Raw genomic sequence first — 16,410 nt, forward strand, 5'->3', positions numbered from 1 at the left:
CTAATTTCCATGGCAACACCATCATTCAAAATGAGTGCATTAGCAGAATGAGCTCTAATTCATAAATAACCAAAAATTACAAGCAACCAGCATTAAGGAGTGCAGAGGTCAGGACCTTAAAGCCTCAACAGTAACACTGTGACCACAGAACAAGCAACTAGAGCTATCATTATGTAATTGTTAATCATTTTGTGGTTAAGTTACCATTTATAGGGTAAATTCCATTTTTCTTATATTGTTTTTCTTAAGCTCATTTGAATTTCATTAGCTGTTAAATGGGAAATAGTGTGTTTCTTCGGCTTGTTTAGGCCCAGTCAGTCAGTTTTGGGCCATATAAAACTTGACACACTATAAGAAGGACATTTTCTGTGTTTTTCAACTAGCTATAATTCAAAATATAGGTTTGTTTTGAGAGTGATAGGAGGCTAGAATCTTGTGTTCATTAGGTTTACATTTGGATCTCACATTGTGCAGTTCAGTTTGTAATACATCCTATTCCATTTAGTTGTAGAGGTCTTAAATTTGGCTTTCTAAAACCTCAGGATAGTAACTTGTAAATGGGGCTGCTGGTTCTATCACTTGTAGTGCTGTGAGGAGGTTCGGGCTCTCTGTCTGGTGACAAAAGGCCAGAGGAGAGAGAGGCAGGCATGGAGCCCTCCCCCTCCTTTTCTCGGTAAGGGAAGCGGGCAGAAAGCGGGTGTTGGAGAGGTGTGGGGGGTTGAATGGGACCAGCTAGTGACCTCAGGCAGAAAGAATGTCCCCGTTTGCTCAGTCGGCCCGCTTCCCTAGCAGCGCTCCACACAGTCATCAACGCTGGGGCCTTTGTGTTCACCTTCCAGACCCCAAACTCCAGAGCAGAGGCCACAGACGAGCACACAGCAACACCTCGCAGCCCCTGCTGCTGCACTGTTCACAATAATCTCACTGTTCCTGCACATTTAGCCTCTCCAAAGTCTTGGTTTTGAAGACAGTATCTCTTAAGAGTTGCTTCACATGAAGTTCTTCCTTGATCCTGCTTTTCTCTTTGCTCCTCGCTACCAAAATGCTAATTGCTCCTCAGTCTCAAAGTCTTAAAAGTCTCACCTATTGTGTGGGCAGCATTCCTCGGCTGCTCCAGCCATTTATGTGGGTGTTAATGTATTGCCATGTCCCAGCATTGTGTTTGTGTTTGTGTGTGAAATATAGCAATTGCATAAATTTCAGTATTAAAAAGAGGGATTTCCCATGCTGGGACACCCATAAAATCAATGGTGGCTCGGGACGACAATTAAATCTGACTAATCCAACAGATTTATGAGATCCGTGTGCTTCGTCTGCCAGGCTCGGGTGAAGTCATTGCGCTGCCAGAGAGACACCGCTGCTGTTAAATGAATTTGAATGGGCGAGCTGTAAGGGGTGCATGGCAGGGGGCTGCAGAAGCCAGCCCGCAGCAGAATTTCTTTTTAGATTGGATTCAGACTTGGATTCTGATGAATGAAGACTCACCCAGAGGAATTCAGCCTTCACACTCGGAGCTGGAAGCTCAGTATGTTGAACCTGGGCCTGCTGTGGTGCGGGCACGTTTTTTGTGAGATGTGTTTGCAAGGTGTAGGACTGCAACTATTGATTGTTTTCATGATATTTTGCCTTTAAAGTGGCAAAAAATAAGGGCAAAAGATCACCAAAGTGAGGTCTAAAAGTGGCTTCGGCAGTCAAGAAAATCTTTGAGTTTTTATTTGATAATGATGTGGAACAATGAGTAAAGCCAAGGTTTGATCTTGTATCTTGATGGATGACCAACATTTTTAATGGATAATGAAATTGATACATTTCAATATTCTAATCGATTAATTGTTTTAGCATTGGCTTGTGTCAAAGTTAGGGGCATCCTCCCTCCAGTCTGCTATTGTTGGTCTGTCTGTGAACTGTGCACAATGGCAGGGAAGGGCAGAGGAGAGATTTTGGGGGGAGGTTTGGAAAGCAGCCTGCTGTATTGATTGTGCATGGGTTGTGAATGGAATCCTGTTGGGACCAATGGTCGAAATAATTAAACAGCGGCACAGGCAGGATGTCGCCTATGTTCGACCAGCCATCTGCTCCACACTGACCTGCTTGAACCAAAAGTACATAAAAGGGGTGTCCACATACTTTTTGCCATGTAGTGTATCTGCAGCAGCACATTAGCTAAACTTGAATATGTAGATGTAATTTGTTATTTTTCTTTTCAGGGCGGAGACTGCGAGGGAAAGCGTTCTACAATGTCAACGGGAAGGTCTATTGTGAGGAGGATTTCCTGGTAAGTCACCTGTGTGTTCATGATTATTGATTTGCTCTGTGATGAGCAGATCAGCTGGTAGCACCGTGTCAGTGAGGTGACAGAGGAGCGGGTAGAGCAGAGAGCGAGGGATTAGGATCTCTAGGCTACATTCTGCTACCCTCCAGAGGAAACAGACATCTCAGCTACAATTAGGAGTTTAGCACCACCCCTCCAATTCACACTAATTTCCCCCAAATTTCCCCAAGGAGCTCAATTACCCCCCGAGCTGCTCCCCGGCTCTTATAATTAAGAGTGGGAGGAGGACAGCTGTAGCTCTCAGGCTCCTGGTCCATCTGCTTCAGGTTAACAGGGCAGACACAGGGCCCGCTCTCACGATGCCTTCATGTTCTGTCGGTAATATTGTAATGGTAAGTTTAAGGTAGACAAACTCAACAAGATGCTAATTGTGCAAATGAAAGAATGACATTTCCGATCATTACATTTTGTGTACTGTAGCTTTATGTGATACTGTTAGTAAGACCAAGAACTATAGAATAAAATGTGACAGAGATTGATTTCCAAACACGGAGGAAGGAACTTACAAAAGGTTCCTGCAACATAAATGTTCATAACACATGGCCTCATCTGCTGTCAATACTTCCTGTTTATAGGCAGCTTCCCCTTGCAGTTTAACCTGTTGATCTGTTAGGAAATACTAAAATTCCTGTTTCGCACTTTACAATCACTGCCTCTCAGTGATAAACTGATGCTGGAGGTCAGATGACGGAATGAGACTAATCTCCTTCCGCCTCCCTCATACTGTTAAGACTCGACTCATCTGGCCTGTCACCCCAGGGGTGCCTCGGAGGTGGGGGGAGGTTGTGGCAGATGGTAGATCTGGAGTGGAGATGTCAGGACAGGGGGCAGCCTGCCCATCACCACCTCCCACCTCCACCTGGTAGCCATGTCTCGTCTACCAGCACCCCCGCCCCCCCCAAGTCATCAGGTCACGACCCCGAGGGGGTTGTGAGCTGCAGATGGTCACCTTCATTATCTGCCTGCGCTCAGGGTTTAAGGGAAAGGAGCAATCGATGTGACATGGGGTGTTTTGTTTCCTTTAACACACAGAAGGCACTTCACACCCAGTTGGTATAGTGGAGATGCTCACTGGCCAACCGGCACGAGGCGATTCCCAAATGTGAATGGATTTAACTGTATGAATATGATGGAGGGCCTTGCGGAAAAACAGCAGAACCCTTCTTCAGAAAAATAAAGATAAATAAATCACGTTAGGTTAGGTGCCCCAGGTCGCCGCTGCCTGATGATCATGACAGCTGAGAGACAAAGGATTCTGAAAGAAACCCCTTTCAACATGGGTTCAGAAACCCATGTTCATTTAAAGAGCGCAGCAGCACCCTCTATAGATAGAGTCCTGGACTGAAACGATGTCATGCATCAGGTGTGAAGCAGTACATGTTCTGCTGGTTGCGTGGCCACCCCAAATTCTCTGAAAATTCACTGCTGAGGTTAATAAATCCTGTGTCTTGTCTTACCCACAGTACTCTGGTTTCCAGCAGACGGCTGAGAAGTGCTTCGTGTGTGGTCACCTAATCATGGAGATGGTAAGAGCTTTATCAAACAGAACATGTAAAGCAAAAAGTGAATGCATGTGTACTATTTTGAGGATGATGGCAGCCCGCTGTATGTTACTGCATGAACTCCATGGCCTCACTCCCAAGTCTTACTGTTATCTTGTGTGTGTTGTTTCTCTCAATGTCTGTGTGTGTGTGTGTGTGTGTGCGTGTGTGTGTGTGCGTCTAGATCCTCCAGGCGCTAGGCAAGTCCTACCATCCTGGCTGTTTCCGCTGCGTGGTGTGTAAAGAGGGTCTAGATGGAGTGCCTTTCACCGTGGACGTTGAGAACAACATCTACTGTGTCAAAGACTACCACACGTAAGGGGGACATTGATAAAATGTGATTACTGCATGACAGAATGTGGCCTGGAATTTGTCACAAAGTGCATGGTACTTCTGCTGCTGTTATTTGTTTGAACTAGTATTGTCCTAGTATTTATTTGGAAAAATGTGCATGAAATGTGGAATAAGAGGTCAACTGATTTACACTACACAGAGACTGGTGAAATCTTCCACTTTTTGTAATTTTCGTTGTCTCTTCCATGACAGGGTTTTTGCTCCTAAGTGTGCCTCCTGCAACCAGCCCATCCTTCCAGCCCAGGTAAGGAGCGTATCTTAATGCATATGAGTTCTGAGTTCTGAGTTCGTCATCTCCAAGAAATATGTTTTTCTACTAAAAATCCATTCTAGTTCAGCAAATGGTCCATATTGTATTCAAATGACCAACCAAACGGCCAACATTGCCATCTACGAAGACACATGCTGGCGCCTGGTCAACTGGGCTAAAAACTCTTAAATGTTAAATCGCAGATTTAATTAACTTAAGTTCCTTGTTATCAGAGTGAGGACAGTTTTGCAGACTAAATTCTAAAGATTCAAAGATAAACATCAAATGAATGTTTGCTTATCATTTTAAAATTTAGCCTTTCATGTGAGACAAATGTGCGTCAGGGCTTAGATCATCTTGGTATATTGCTCTTATTAGTCACGCTGTATCAAAATAAACACAACAGCAGCAAGGTTATCATAAATAACTTAAAATGATCTTGTCTACTTGCAAATTATGAGAGTTTAATAAAGAAGAAATTATTTTATTTCCATTTTGTTTTCTGAAATCCTATCTTGATTACTTGATCTAAAATACTGCTCCTGCCAAAACTTATTAAACAAAAAACAAACCAGGCTGAAAGTAAGCATTTCTTTAATAAAAATGGAAAAAACTAAGTAAAACACCCAAAAAAAAATCCCAAACTTTCTCCTTCTGTTTTCCATAAAACCATGTATATATAGAGCAGCTCTGGTGTACCATTCTGTACAGAGAGAGTGGAACAGGTTGTGTGTGTTGCTTCACTTTAATGAAACACTGGACTGATGCAATGTGAAGGTCTTACTGTGTGTTTGTCCCAGCAGGGCTCTGAGGAAACCATCCGGGTTGTTTCTATGGACAAGGACTACCATGTGGAGTGTTACCACTGTGAGGTGAGGCCTGCACTCTGTCCTCACACACACACACACACACACGGGGGATATGAGTAAGAGCAGCCTAGCATGCATATGATTTGACTAGATAAAATTCAGCATCGCTATGTATGATTCAACTTTTCAGACTGTTTTGAAACAGAGACACACAATTCACACTGTGGTGCCACACACACACACCTGATTGTGCACAGACACATTCGCGTGCACATCAAGACAGAATGAACCGGGCTAAGAGCTGCAAATCGTGGGACGAGACTAGACTCTGTTTTGTTGTGGGAATGAATGAGACACACACACACACAAACACACACAGAAAAAACACACAGACGGATACCAACCCAAGGTTACAGCTCAACATTGTGACTCATTGACAAAGCACATTCCAGTGTTGAGCTCTGAACTCAGCTGGGGACTTGTTGCCTAAACCAGACTTGTGAAATCCCAGTCATCCTGCCACTCAGCTCCGTCAGATGGTTTGCAGTTCAAGTGTGACAGAAAAGCTTAGTGAAACAAATGAACATTTCATGCCAAACTGCAGTGATTCTCATTGTAAATACCGATGAGACTGATTTCTCTGAATGGCTGACATTCCACTTCATAGAAATGGATCATTATGTAAGCAGCGGGTAATCATTCAGCCGAGTTGGGGGGTGGTGGACAACAGAGGAAGGGTAAAGTCCAGAGCTGAATCATCCTGGAGATGGTACATTCATTACATATTGGGTGGGGTGGGGGTGGGGGTGGGGTGGGGTGGGGGTGTTGCAACACGTGAGGTGCCTCCAAGGTTTCTAACTTTAACGTTTTTCTGAGCAGAAGATACAGTGAGATTCACACGTGCATTAGTGCAAATTAATTTATATTACATGAATTTTCAGCTGCTTATCAAGGTCACATAAGCAGCAGAATGGTTAAAGGCAGTATCAGTAGAATTTTCATAAAAAACAGTGTATAGACTCAAAAATACAAAATAATCCCTCTCAATCATCACGTATGACCCATTAGAAGTGTGTGGCGGTGTCTGTATCTGCAGCGACGCGGCCCTCTGCCTGTATTTTCTTGGTTTCTTCTTAGTTTGCTGTGTTCGTGACGTTTCTGGGCGTCAGCCTTTGGGCAGCGGTGTGCAGCCCCCCAGCGCGCAGGCTGTGAGGTCGGGACTCGTAACGTAGCGAGCAGCTTACATCTCTGTCTCCGTCCCTCTCTTCTGTATACTGTCTGTGTCATGGATGTACCTCCAGCGCTGGCACAGCGCTAAAACGAAGCGTGGAGATAGGTCTGGCTATGCGAGACTCTCGCTCTGAGCTGGGGAGGAGGGCCCAACTTTGAATGTTGTGTTTACGGACAATTCAGAAAAATACTTATTCTACCTTTAAGGCCCTGTCAGTTTACGTAATTGTCTCCAGCATGTTCAGGGTCTATTCTGGGGTCGGATGTACTCAGAATTCCTCCGCAGGTTCAAGGTTCAGTGTATTTATTTATAAATGCATGGAATTTTCCGCGCTCCTATCCTTGACATCCCAGACATTTAAAAAGAAATGCACAAAAAATACGCAAGTCAAGACAGGGACCGGTCTGCGAGGCACGCTAAACCGGCTCCTTTCATACTCAGAATTCCTTCTGGACATCTGAACTCTCTAATGATGAACCCGCACACCGTCTATGAAGGGAGCACATTTCAGTCACATGCATCAGAGCTTTGCCTTCAGGCTCAGCATCCTCTTCACCACAAGGGTGAACTCTTTGTGCTAAGCTAAGCTAACCGGCTACTGGCTATAGCTTCACATTTAACGCAGAGATATGAGAGTGGTATCGATCTTCTCATCTAACTCTCCGCAAATATGTATTTCCCAAAATTTCATACTATTCCTTTAAATAGATTTTGCATTAACAAAACACACACAAATCTGAGTTTAGTTATCGTCTTCGTGGTGTGTTCATGTTTCTGTCTTTATGTCACCCTTTCAGGACTGTGGTCTCCAGCTAAATGACGAGGAGGGCCACCGCTGTTATCCACTGGAAGGCCACCTGCTCTGCCACGGCTGCCACATCCACCGGCTCCAGTCGCAGGTGCCGGCCCACCTGCCCCCCAGCTACCCCCTCCATGTCACAGAGCTGTGAGGGGGGAGGAGGGCGGGTAGCAACCAAGCCCTGCCTCCCAGGTGATCCGAGACACCAGCAGTGGGGGGGGGGGCCTGCGCCCCCTCCAGCAGTTCCAGGGAAGCCTCTGAGCTACGGCCCCTGTCCTCAAGTGGACGGCCGGGCTGTGGACTAACACACACAGTGCAGCTCCCACCACAAGCCCTGCAGTCACATGACAGGTCTCCTCCTCCATCTGTGGTCCTTTCCTCCCCTTTCCCCTGGGATGCCTGAACCCTGAAAGCCAACATGCCGGCTCACCCAGAGGGCCCTGGTGACGTCACACCTCCTGACCCCTGCACATTGATCAAAGAGAGGGCTTTTGGATCGGAGGAGAGAACGCCCAACTGGTCTCTCTCCCTGCTTCCCTCTCTTCCTTTCCATGTTTTTCATTCCTGTGCTCTGACTGAAGCGGTTTACCACGGTGGATTCGGTGCTGTCGCGTCTAGAGAGCGCTGCTGATGTCAGCGTCAGGAAGGCCAGGGAACGAGCCATTACATTCCAGTGCTGGCTGGACCGGACAGACCCCAGGGTGGGCATGCTGTGCCTTCAGAGCGGGCTCTCTCTGTGCAGCTTCTAACACTGAAATGGAGTCCTGCTAAAGGCTATGCAAAGGACACCCGGCATCATGACACAGGGCTGTGAGAAAAACTATTAACTCATCGCTCCTCACCCTGCACCACCCCGAAATAACAGATGCACCGTAGCACCACAAGCCCAGAGGACTGACTGACATTCCACTTAGAAGTCTTAGACGAGACCTCGAGAGATTCACAAGCAGTGTCTTAATTAATGATTATATTATGACAGAAAAAGAAAATTTTAGATGCACATAGATTGTCTTTTATATATGAATATATATTTTGCAGATGTTTTCCACGTAAGATCATAGATGTAGATTCTCGTTTTTTCTGTTGCTGCGCTCGCGATAGATTCAGAAGTGAAACACGCTGTCTGTCGCGCAGTCATCTCTCTTCATGTCTGTCAGTGGGTCACATACCTGGCTCAAATAGCATTTGGCTTCAATTATTTTATTCCACTTTGAGTACCAAGTGTTTAATGCCTAATTCAAGTTTTGGCAACAAATGTGTTCCTTTCGGACTGCATATAGACAGCTGTAACACACACTAACAGTCAGACATTTCTGCATACCTCACCTTCTTTTGTTAAACTTTAAGCAGTGTATTTATTGTAAATACAAGTTACTAAAAAGTAAAAGTGACTTGAAAAATGATTTGACTATATTTGTGTTAGAATTGATGTCAGCACTCTGTGTTTTAAACATACAAGCTGAACTGGTTTACGTCTCCAGCACATGGCCTTAAATGAAGCAGTAATTGAACTAGCCAGTGCCAGTGTTGGAACTAAATGTAACAATGCATTTACGTACTTTAACTTTAGACCTTCCAGAATTGCACATTCTGACCTTCTGTCAAGGGTTGCCAGTATTTTGCCAAGTTGTCACACAGAGCTCTAAGATTAAGATTTAAGCTTAATCTTCAAATCTGACAGCTTAGCTAAAATTGGTCTTTAAATACAAAGATTTAGGCCCTTTGCTGGAACTCTAAAAGACACTCAGCAGTCATCATAGAAATCAGATGTCAGCTCATGATAGAGAAAATGCAAACGTTTATAAAGATTGTCTTACAGCGATATGGTGGTATCAGCTATGAAAATGCATTTGGAAAAGATTTGGCTAAACAATTGTATAAAAAATGATAGAAAGTGCTAGTAGTTGTGAAACAAATAGACAACATGTGTGCATAAAGCACCTCATCAGAGGGATAAAGATCTGCACTAAAAATGAATGAACTTATACCTATTCCTTATGTATACTTATGAAATATATATAATTTTCCATGCTAAAACAGTGTTCACAAGCATTTGTTGATGATTTTCTGAACACCTAGTAGCTACTTTCCTCCAGAGAGGAGCCTAAAGTCAAAGTAATTTTCTGTCACTGACACCTGCCCTGACAGAATGCGGCGTCTGGCCCGTCTGGTACTCAAAGAGGAATGAAACAAATTGAATGATTATTTGCAAATACCTTTTGCTCCAGGTCTGTTCAGGACACTGTTTCCTGATATGTTTTCCAGACACTGGTTTTTGTCATATGAGCACTGAGAACATAGTGTGTTACTACGATGAACTTCCACATGTCTGCATGCCTTAAGACAGAACAGGTGTGTTTGTGTGTCTCGCAGTCTGCTGTTGTGTTTTGGGAGGACGTCCCTGAAAAACCCGGAGCTGCTGGTCCCACCCGCGTTTTTATGGGAGTCCCCCCACGTTTCCCTTGCTAGTCCCAGGCGCTTGCATGTATGTGTTGCAGTGAGTCCTGTGTGTGTGTGTGTGTGTGTGTGTGTGTGTGTGTGTGTGTATAACAAACAAAAACTACATGAGACAAAAACACTTGAGCTATGGCGGTGCTGGAAGAAATAGTCTCACCCCTCCCGACTTGGTTACTGTCATCAATGAGTTTTTTCGGAGTGGCACTCAATAGATCCTTCCTTGTACACGAAAAGTTGTAAGTCAGAATTCAAGATATTTTAGGGAACAAAAAATCTGAGCGTCTGCACATTTATGCAGATAAACCCCAACTACGTGTGCTTATGTCAAATATGAGCAAATTGTGTGAATGTCTAAAGTGTGTGTGTGTGCGTGTGTGTGTGTGTGTACTAGTGGCAGGGCCATGGCACACGCACCTCACTGTGTTTGCAGGGCTGCGCAGCATCCAACACAATGACCCCTGCTCTCTCTGTTGTAACCCAGTGATGATTTCGATGACTGCGTTTGTTCATCACATACCTTTTTCCCAGATGTTTGTGTCTAATTCTTGGTGTTTGTTTGAACCTCTGTCTAGTACCATATCGGTGGGGTTTACACATGTTCCACTAAATGTTCCAGGAGCTGATATATCATCCTCTGACTGTAGCAAACTCCACCCATCTGGTATTCAAATGAGAATAAAATGCCGCCTACTATTATATGCAAACACTGGCTCAGCTCTTATTCATACTCTATTACTGTGCACGCAGGTCTGAATAAATACTACTGAATGTGTCAAAAACAGGGACTGAAGCAAAGACTGAAGGCAGGGGTCACCACAGGCAGAAAGGGCTTTCTAATATAACCTGATGTAATGAGATTCATTCGAATGTAATAATGATTAGTGTTTGTTCTCCTCCCGTTTGTATATTTGTAAAAGCAGAAAAGAAAAGGACTGCATATGTGAGACATTCCCCTTGTCATTTGATTAACCTCAACTTTGTACAAGGGTTCTGGTCAAGTAATGTGTGCCATACTTGAAGAATGAGGCGTTTTTTGAACTTGTCTGCACAATATCAACCCCCAAGAAAAAAACGTAACACATCAGAGTGTATCCCCTTTTAAAGATGTCTTAATTCACCTCTTTTAAAAGTATTACTTCAGTTTCTATTGCATAGCACACAGCTAGTTACCCTGTACATAAAGAGGCTAGTTTTTTATTTTATTTTTCTGTCAAAAATCACTTGGAAAGAGAAGACTTCTTCTCCTACTGGTAGTTCCAACAAGCACATCTCGACACCTGTCACACATCTTTTGTATCGCTAAGTGTTTTGATTACCTAGATGGTTCATAAAAAAAATGAAACTAGATCTATTTATCTAAACATGAAAAAGTCTAAAGTTATTTAATGTATTAAAAATCGGGACGTATCATTTAACTGTAGATGACATAATCTGCTTTTTCAATAAAGTGGTTTTGTAGCTAACTACAAAAAAAGTCTGTTTTTTTTTCTTTTATTTTGCTGTTTGTTGTTTGTTTTTGTCATGTTTAGCAAATCAAGAGTTATGGTTTTTGTACAGTATGAAATCTGCCACAACAGCACTACACCCAGTTACAAAATACTGCTGACATTAAACAAACCGTTTCACCATAAAGAATTTTCTTCACATACATCCTTTATGATTGGTTGTATTTTGGAAGTCTTCGGCACTCAACATTGAATGATGTCACTCTAAAACGCAAATTTCACATATTTTAGATATGCAGAAATTTAACTGTATATAGAATATTAATAACAATTTCTCCTAGTTTTACTAAAATTGTCAGATGTTTGCAATTGACAGGCTGTAATTACAGAAAGGATTGTATCAATGACATTATGATACTGAATGAAATATGTTCTAAATATTACACATGGAGATGGTTTTTAAAAAAAAAAAAACGTTTGCATTGAGCCCTATAACTATCTTTAAAGTGTCTTTGAGGACAGAATGCAGTAAAATCACAGCTGTATGGTTCATAACAGAATAGACACACGTCACAGCTAAACATGGCAACATGGACAGTTTTGGACCAGGAATACATTGGACGTGTGTATTCTCCAAAGGAGTTTAAGTGGTTGGTTCTATTACAGTATTTTACATTTGCTTTGACTCAGTTTTCACAACAGAGTTTCACTTAGCAAAATGCTTATTCCACTCTCACATCTGTACACTAAGTATGAAGCTGAAGCCAGCAGCCGGTTAGCTTAGTTTAACCCACCTTAAAACTTGTGTTTTTAAACTTATGTTTTTGTAAGGGGGTGAACAAACAAGATACAGCGTGTTAATTAGTGAGTTATAGAGGTGCTGAGGCTGATTTTGTTACTTTTGGACAGAGCCAGGCTAGCTGTTTCCCCCTGTTTCCAGTCTTTGTGCTAAGCTAAGCTAACCAGCTACTGTAGCTTCATGTTTACTGTAAGAATATGAGAGTGGTCTCATTTAACTCTCATCAAGAAAGCAAATAAGTGTATTTGCTAAAATGTCAAACTATTCTTTTAATCATTGCTGCAATAAAATGATCATTATCAAATAATGCTTTCAAACAGTAACTAGGCTAATTCTCATGAAAACAGGGTAAGCAGTGTTCATTTCCTTAAACATTTACATATAGCAATGAATACAGTTAGAAGTCAGTATTTGAAATAATGTAGAGTAAGAGTGACTTTTGAGAACTTTATTTTTATTTGTTGAATATAATGCACTACTGTAAATATAGAGATTAGAGTCTAGACGCTGGCTTTACACTATGGTAAATCTTATATTCATACTAGGCAAAATGATGATTCTAATTGTACTTCACTGCATCATGTTTTTTATTTTCTGTATCAACCAGAAAGTTTTTTTATTCAAGACACCAAACCGGAGATATTTCACTTTTAATCTTACAGTAATCACCTAAAATACAGTAAGCTACAGTAATACTATAGTGCTGGAAAGCATTCATTAAACCACAATTTATACCACTGTAATGACTCGCAATACAATGCAACATTTTAACAGTAATCAAAAGAAAAATAATTACATTTTGTTTTTCTATTTATTCTTTCCACTAGCACTATTCATTTGAAATGAAAAGCAGTGGTGGTGAAGTACTTACTGTAGGAGTTATGTTGCTGCTAACCATGGTAATGTTGTTAAAGTAGAAAAAAACATTGTAGACACATGTTATATTGATTGAGTGAAAAGCTGAGTTTAGACTCCACTTGGGATGTAGATGAGACTCAGATAGAGATCTCATGTTGTTGCCCAGCCTTTCTATTGGATCTTTAATTTTCTAGTTAAAAGGTAAAAAAATCACTTTTATAAGCAGTCATATCCCATCTCCTCTACTCACTCTAACTGCACACTTCTGTTTCTCTGTAGCTCTTGTGTCTTCTGCTGACATGTCTCCCTAATATGATCATCTTTAATTTTGCTTGCCTTTAATGTTGCTGTTTTAGAAATTAAAGTTCGCTCCAGTCAAGTTTTTTTTAGCAGTTAATGACAGCCAACTGTCTCAAAAGGCTTCATAACACCCACAATATGAAAAAAATGGTTAATTTAAAACTACAACATCAGACTCCCAATGGGAACAACACAAACTCCCACAAATAATCATTAGCTACATTAAATATGTGCTTGGGGTCGGTGTTGTCCACAGTTAGTAAAATACTGTTCCATAATTACTTCCATGCACGCAACCTTGTAGCATGTCATGTGATGGACTCTCACTCCTGGGACGCAGCCCTGCACTCTGCAGGTCAGATAATCTGAAGGCTGGAAAAGATAAGACCATCAGAAACCCTTTATCCACAAAAGTTTAAAAACTATAAAGAAAAAGAGACAAGCTAGCAACAATTGACAAACATGAATTTATACATGATAGTATGAGAAGATACAGAGCAGCCAGCGGAAACACAGTCACAGACGAGTCAGTTCCCTTGGTAGTGACTCTTTTGGTAAACTGCTCCAACACATAAACATTTCTGGAAATGCCACACAGGCATGATAAACTGATACTGTGGGGATATCCATGGAATTTGTTAAGCTTTTTAGTTACAAAAGTGAAAAAAATAAGCCTCAAGTCAACCATGGAATGTAATAAGTTACTATGCATTTAGAATGACAAATACTGTCTTTAATTTTACGTCATAAATGATTTTGGACTCATGCTGACAAAACCCCTGAGGTTGAGATGCAGAAATGTTTAGAATGAGAGATTTGTGCAAATGTAACTTAATTCACAGTATTAAAGTTGTCTCCTGTTCCTGTTTCATTGGATGATGGACTTTAAACTGCTCTTTAGTTTTTACACCTTGAGTAAAGCAGGCTGTTGAAACTGCACCCATGTGGTGCTGTATTGTACAACATTTGGGCTAATTGGCACATAAAGTAGGTTGATTACAGGACTTCTCCTCCTAATGTCAAATATGAAAGTGTGAATCTTCCTTCGAACCCTTAAACTGAATAAATCACATCTCTACAAGAGCCTACAAGATGTCATCACATCACGTTGAGGGATGAAAGAGAAGCCCTATTGATTTTTTTCATATTCTTTAAGTGTGTTTCACTTCATAAATGTAGCCGTACTATAAATAATTGAGGCTTTCTTGATCGCATCTCCATGAAATACCTTTGGTCGTTACGTAATCAGGCAAAGTAATTAAGATTATATTATGTCTTAACCTCACTGACGAGGCAGACAGTAAAACACAGGGAAGTTGAAAATTATTCACAAAACAAAACAATCTCAACAGAAGAAAACAAAAGCAGGCGGAGAACTTCAGACCCACCTGGAATTGCAGTGGCTTTAGACTCTGAGGAAGGTTGTACCCCAGTACAGCAGGTCACAGTGACGAAACAGTCTAAACTGTGGAACAATGAAGAGGCCCGAGGAGGTGTGAAGAAAATCGTTTAGCATTTTTAATCTCTGCCAACATTTCCATGTTGGTGTTCTGTGGAAAAATCTGCCTGCCGAGGCTGAAAACGACGCTGACGTGAATATTAACCAAAACAATGAACTGAAAGGCGGTAAAATGCTCAGTGGAGCTGAGGGGAACTGCAGAGTTGAGTGATAATTCTCTGTGGGTTCATCATTACAAGAGACCTGTAGCAAAGATCCCTATATTCTTTTATTTTGGTCTTCCTTTCTTCATCTACCTCATATCCTTTACCTCACTTCCTTTCCTCCCCTTTCTTCATCACTGACTGCCTCATTTACCTGATTGAGTTCACCTGATCACTCCCTATTTAAAGACTGCACTCCCTTTCTATCCCTTACTTTTTCCCTTTCGCATAGGGTGGCAGTTCTGCCTGTGTGTTTGTCCTCCCTTTAAGTTCCTGAATGTGTTTTCTTTGTGTTTATCGAGAAAATAAACCTTTGTTCAGAGGACTGAATTTTCCTGGCTTTATTCTATGCGTTCTGATCAGATGGCCATGATGATAGTCTACATAACATTCTGAACCTCCTACATAACAGGACCCCTTTGACATTAGTTATTTAAACCACTGTTATTATAAAACTGTTGATTATAGCATAATGATGCCTCTGTGTGAGGTTGGTTGGAAGGATTGAAAATACAGGAACATGCAGTGCTGGTGTCATCTCTCTGGAGATCCTGCAGGTGAGTGGGTGGGTTTCAGTCGAAGTAAAAATCCCATTTTTTACTGCTGAATTACTGCTGCCTGGCGCAATCCCCAAGAGGGTATGAAATCAAGTCATCCTCTCTTTTCAGTTACGGGAAATACTTGGTTGAGAGACAGGCTTACGGATAGATATGACTGTATTCAAAAAGAGAGAAAAAGGGAAAATGGGGAAAGGGGACTTTTACAGTTCCTGCAGCTGCACTGAGGATAAAAACTGAAAAAGAAAATCCAGACCCCTATCACCCTTTTAGTCTCAAGTTTCAATTACAGTAGGTACAGCTGTATTTATAAGCCACTGATACACAGATAGTTAGAGATGTAGCTACATTTTGCGTGGGTGTACATAAAAGCACTGTCTGCCCACTTACTGAGCTCTCCTGTTAGCTGAACAGTGGTGTTCAGTGTGAGGAGCTCTCTGGTGTTGGTTGTCAGCTCCATGGGTTGGGGCACAAAGCGCCCTTTATGTGTGTGAGGGTTCCACCCTGTGACTCAGGGAGCTGTGTGTGTGTGTGTGTGTGTGTGCAGAGGTAGCGGAGCCCCAGGGGATCCGCTGTGAGGTGAGCTCTGTTACACGGCACAAAAGACCACCTTCCCTCTAGAGCGCACAGGTCCTTCCACTGCCAGGAAATGAGTGAAAATATGCTCGCCACAGGATTACCTCATACAGTCTGAATCCTTGGTTACTGACACCTTGTCCCCTTCCTGTAACAAAAATTTCAGCCTCCTGTTTGCTACCCTTGTCCAATTCTTCACTCATCATACAGCAGAGTTTTTAGCAATCCAGCATGCCATTTTCAATTAAAAGTCTGCTCTGTGATACATAGCATACACATCACGTTGAGGGATGAAAGAGAAGCCCCATTGATTTTTTAAAAACTTATTTAGGGGAGGACATGGAGCCTAAACAACAAGGGGTCAGCTGAAGCTCCCTGCAGCTTCATGGGACAGCTGGCTTCCTACGCTTCCTATTCTTCCTATGCATGACGAGCTCTGC

General features: G+C 42.2%; 1 protein-coding gene across 2 annotated transcripts in view; it reads left to right on the forward strand.

The window, feature by feature from the left end:
- The window catches only part of LOC122864132 (WT1 interacting protein), a 29,312-nt gene extending 18,065 nt beyond the window's left edge, over positions 1 to 11,247 (forward strand). Inside the window, exons 3-8 of one of the 2 annotated variants that reach the window (XM_044171301.1) lie at positions 2,208 to 2,275; positions 3,796 to 3,858; positions 4,058 to 4,188; positions 4,420 to 4,471; positions 5,278 to 5,349; positions 7,315 to 11,247. In XM_044171301.1, coding sequence (XP_044027236.1) covers positions 2,208 to 2,275; positions 3,796 to 3,858; positions 4,058 to 4,188; positions 4,420 to 4,471; positions 5,278 to 5,349; positions 7,315 to 7,467 — 539 coding nt within the window. In that variant the 3' untranslated portion in view covers positions 7,468 to 11,247. The remainder of the gene's footprint in view (positions 1 to 2,207; positions 2,276 to 3,795; positions 3,859 to 4,057; positions 4,189 to 4,419; positions 4,472 to 5,277; positions 5,350 to 7,314) is intronic. The other variant, XM_044171383.1, reaches the window with a different exon arrangement.
- The last annotated feature ends 5,163 nt before the right edge of the window (positions 11,248 to 16,410 follow it).

The sequence above is a fragment of the Siniperca chuatsi genome, linkage group LG1 (assembly GCF_020085105.1).
Source record: "Siniperca chuatsi isolate FFG_IHB_CAS linkage group LG1, ASM2008510v1, whole genome shotgun sequence".
NCBI lineage: Eukaryota > Metazoa > Chordata > Actinopteri > Centrarchiformes > Sinipercidae > Siniperca > Siniperca chuatsi.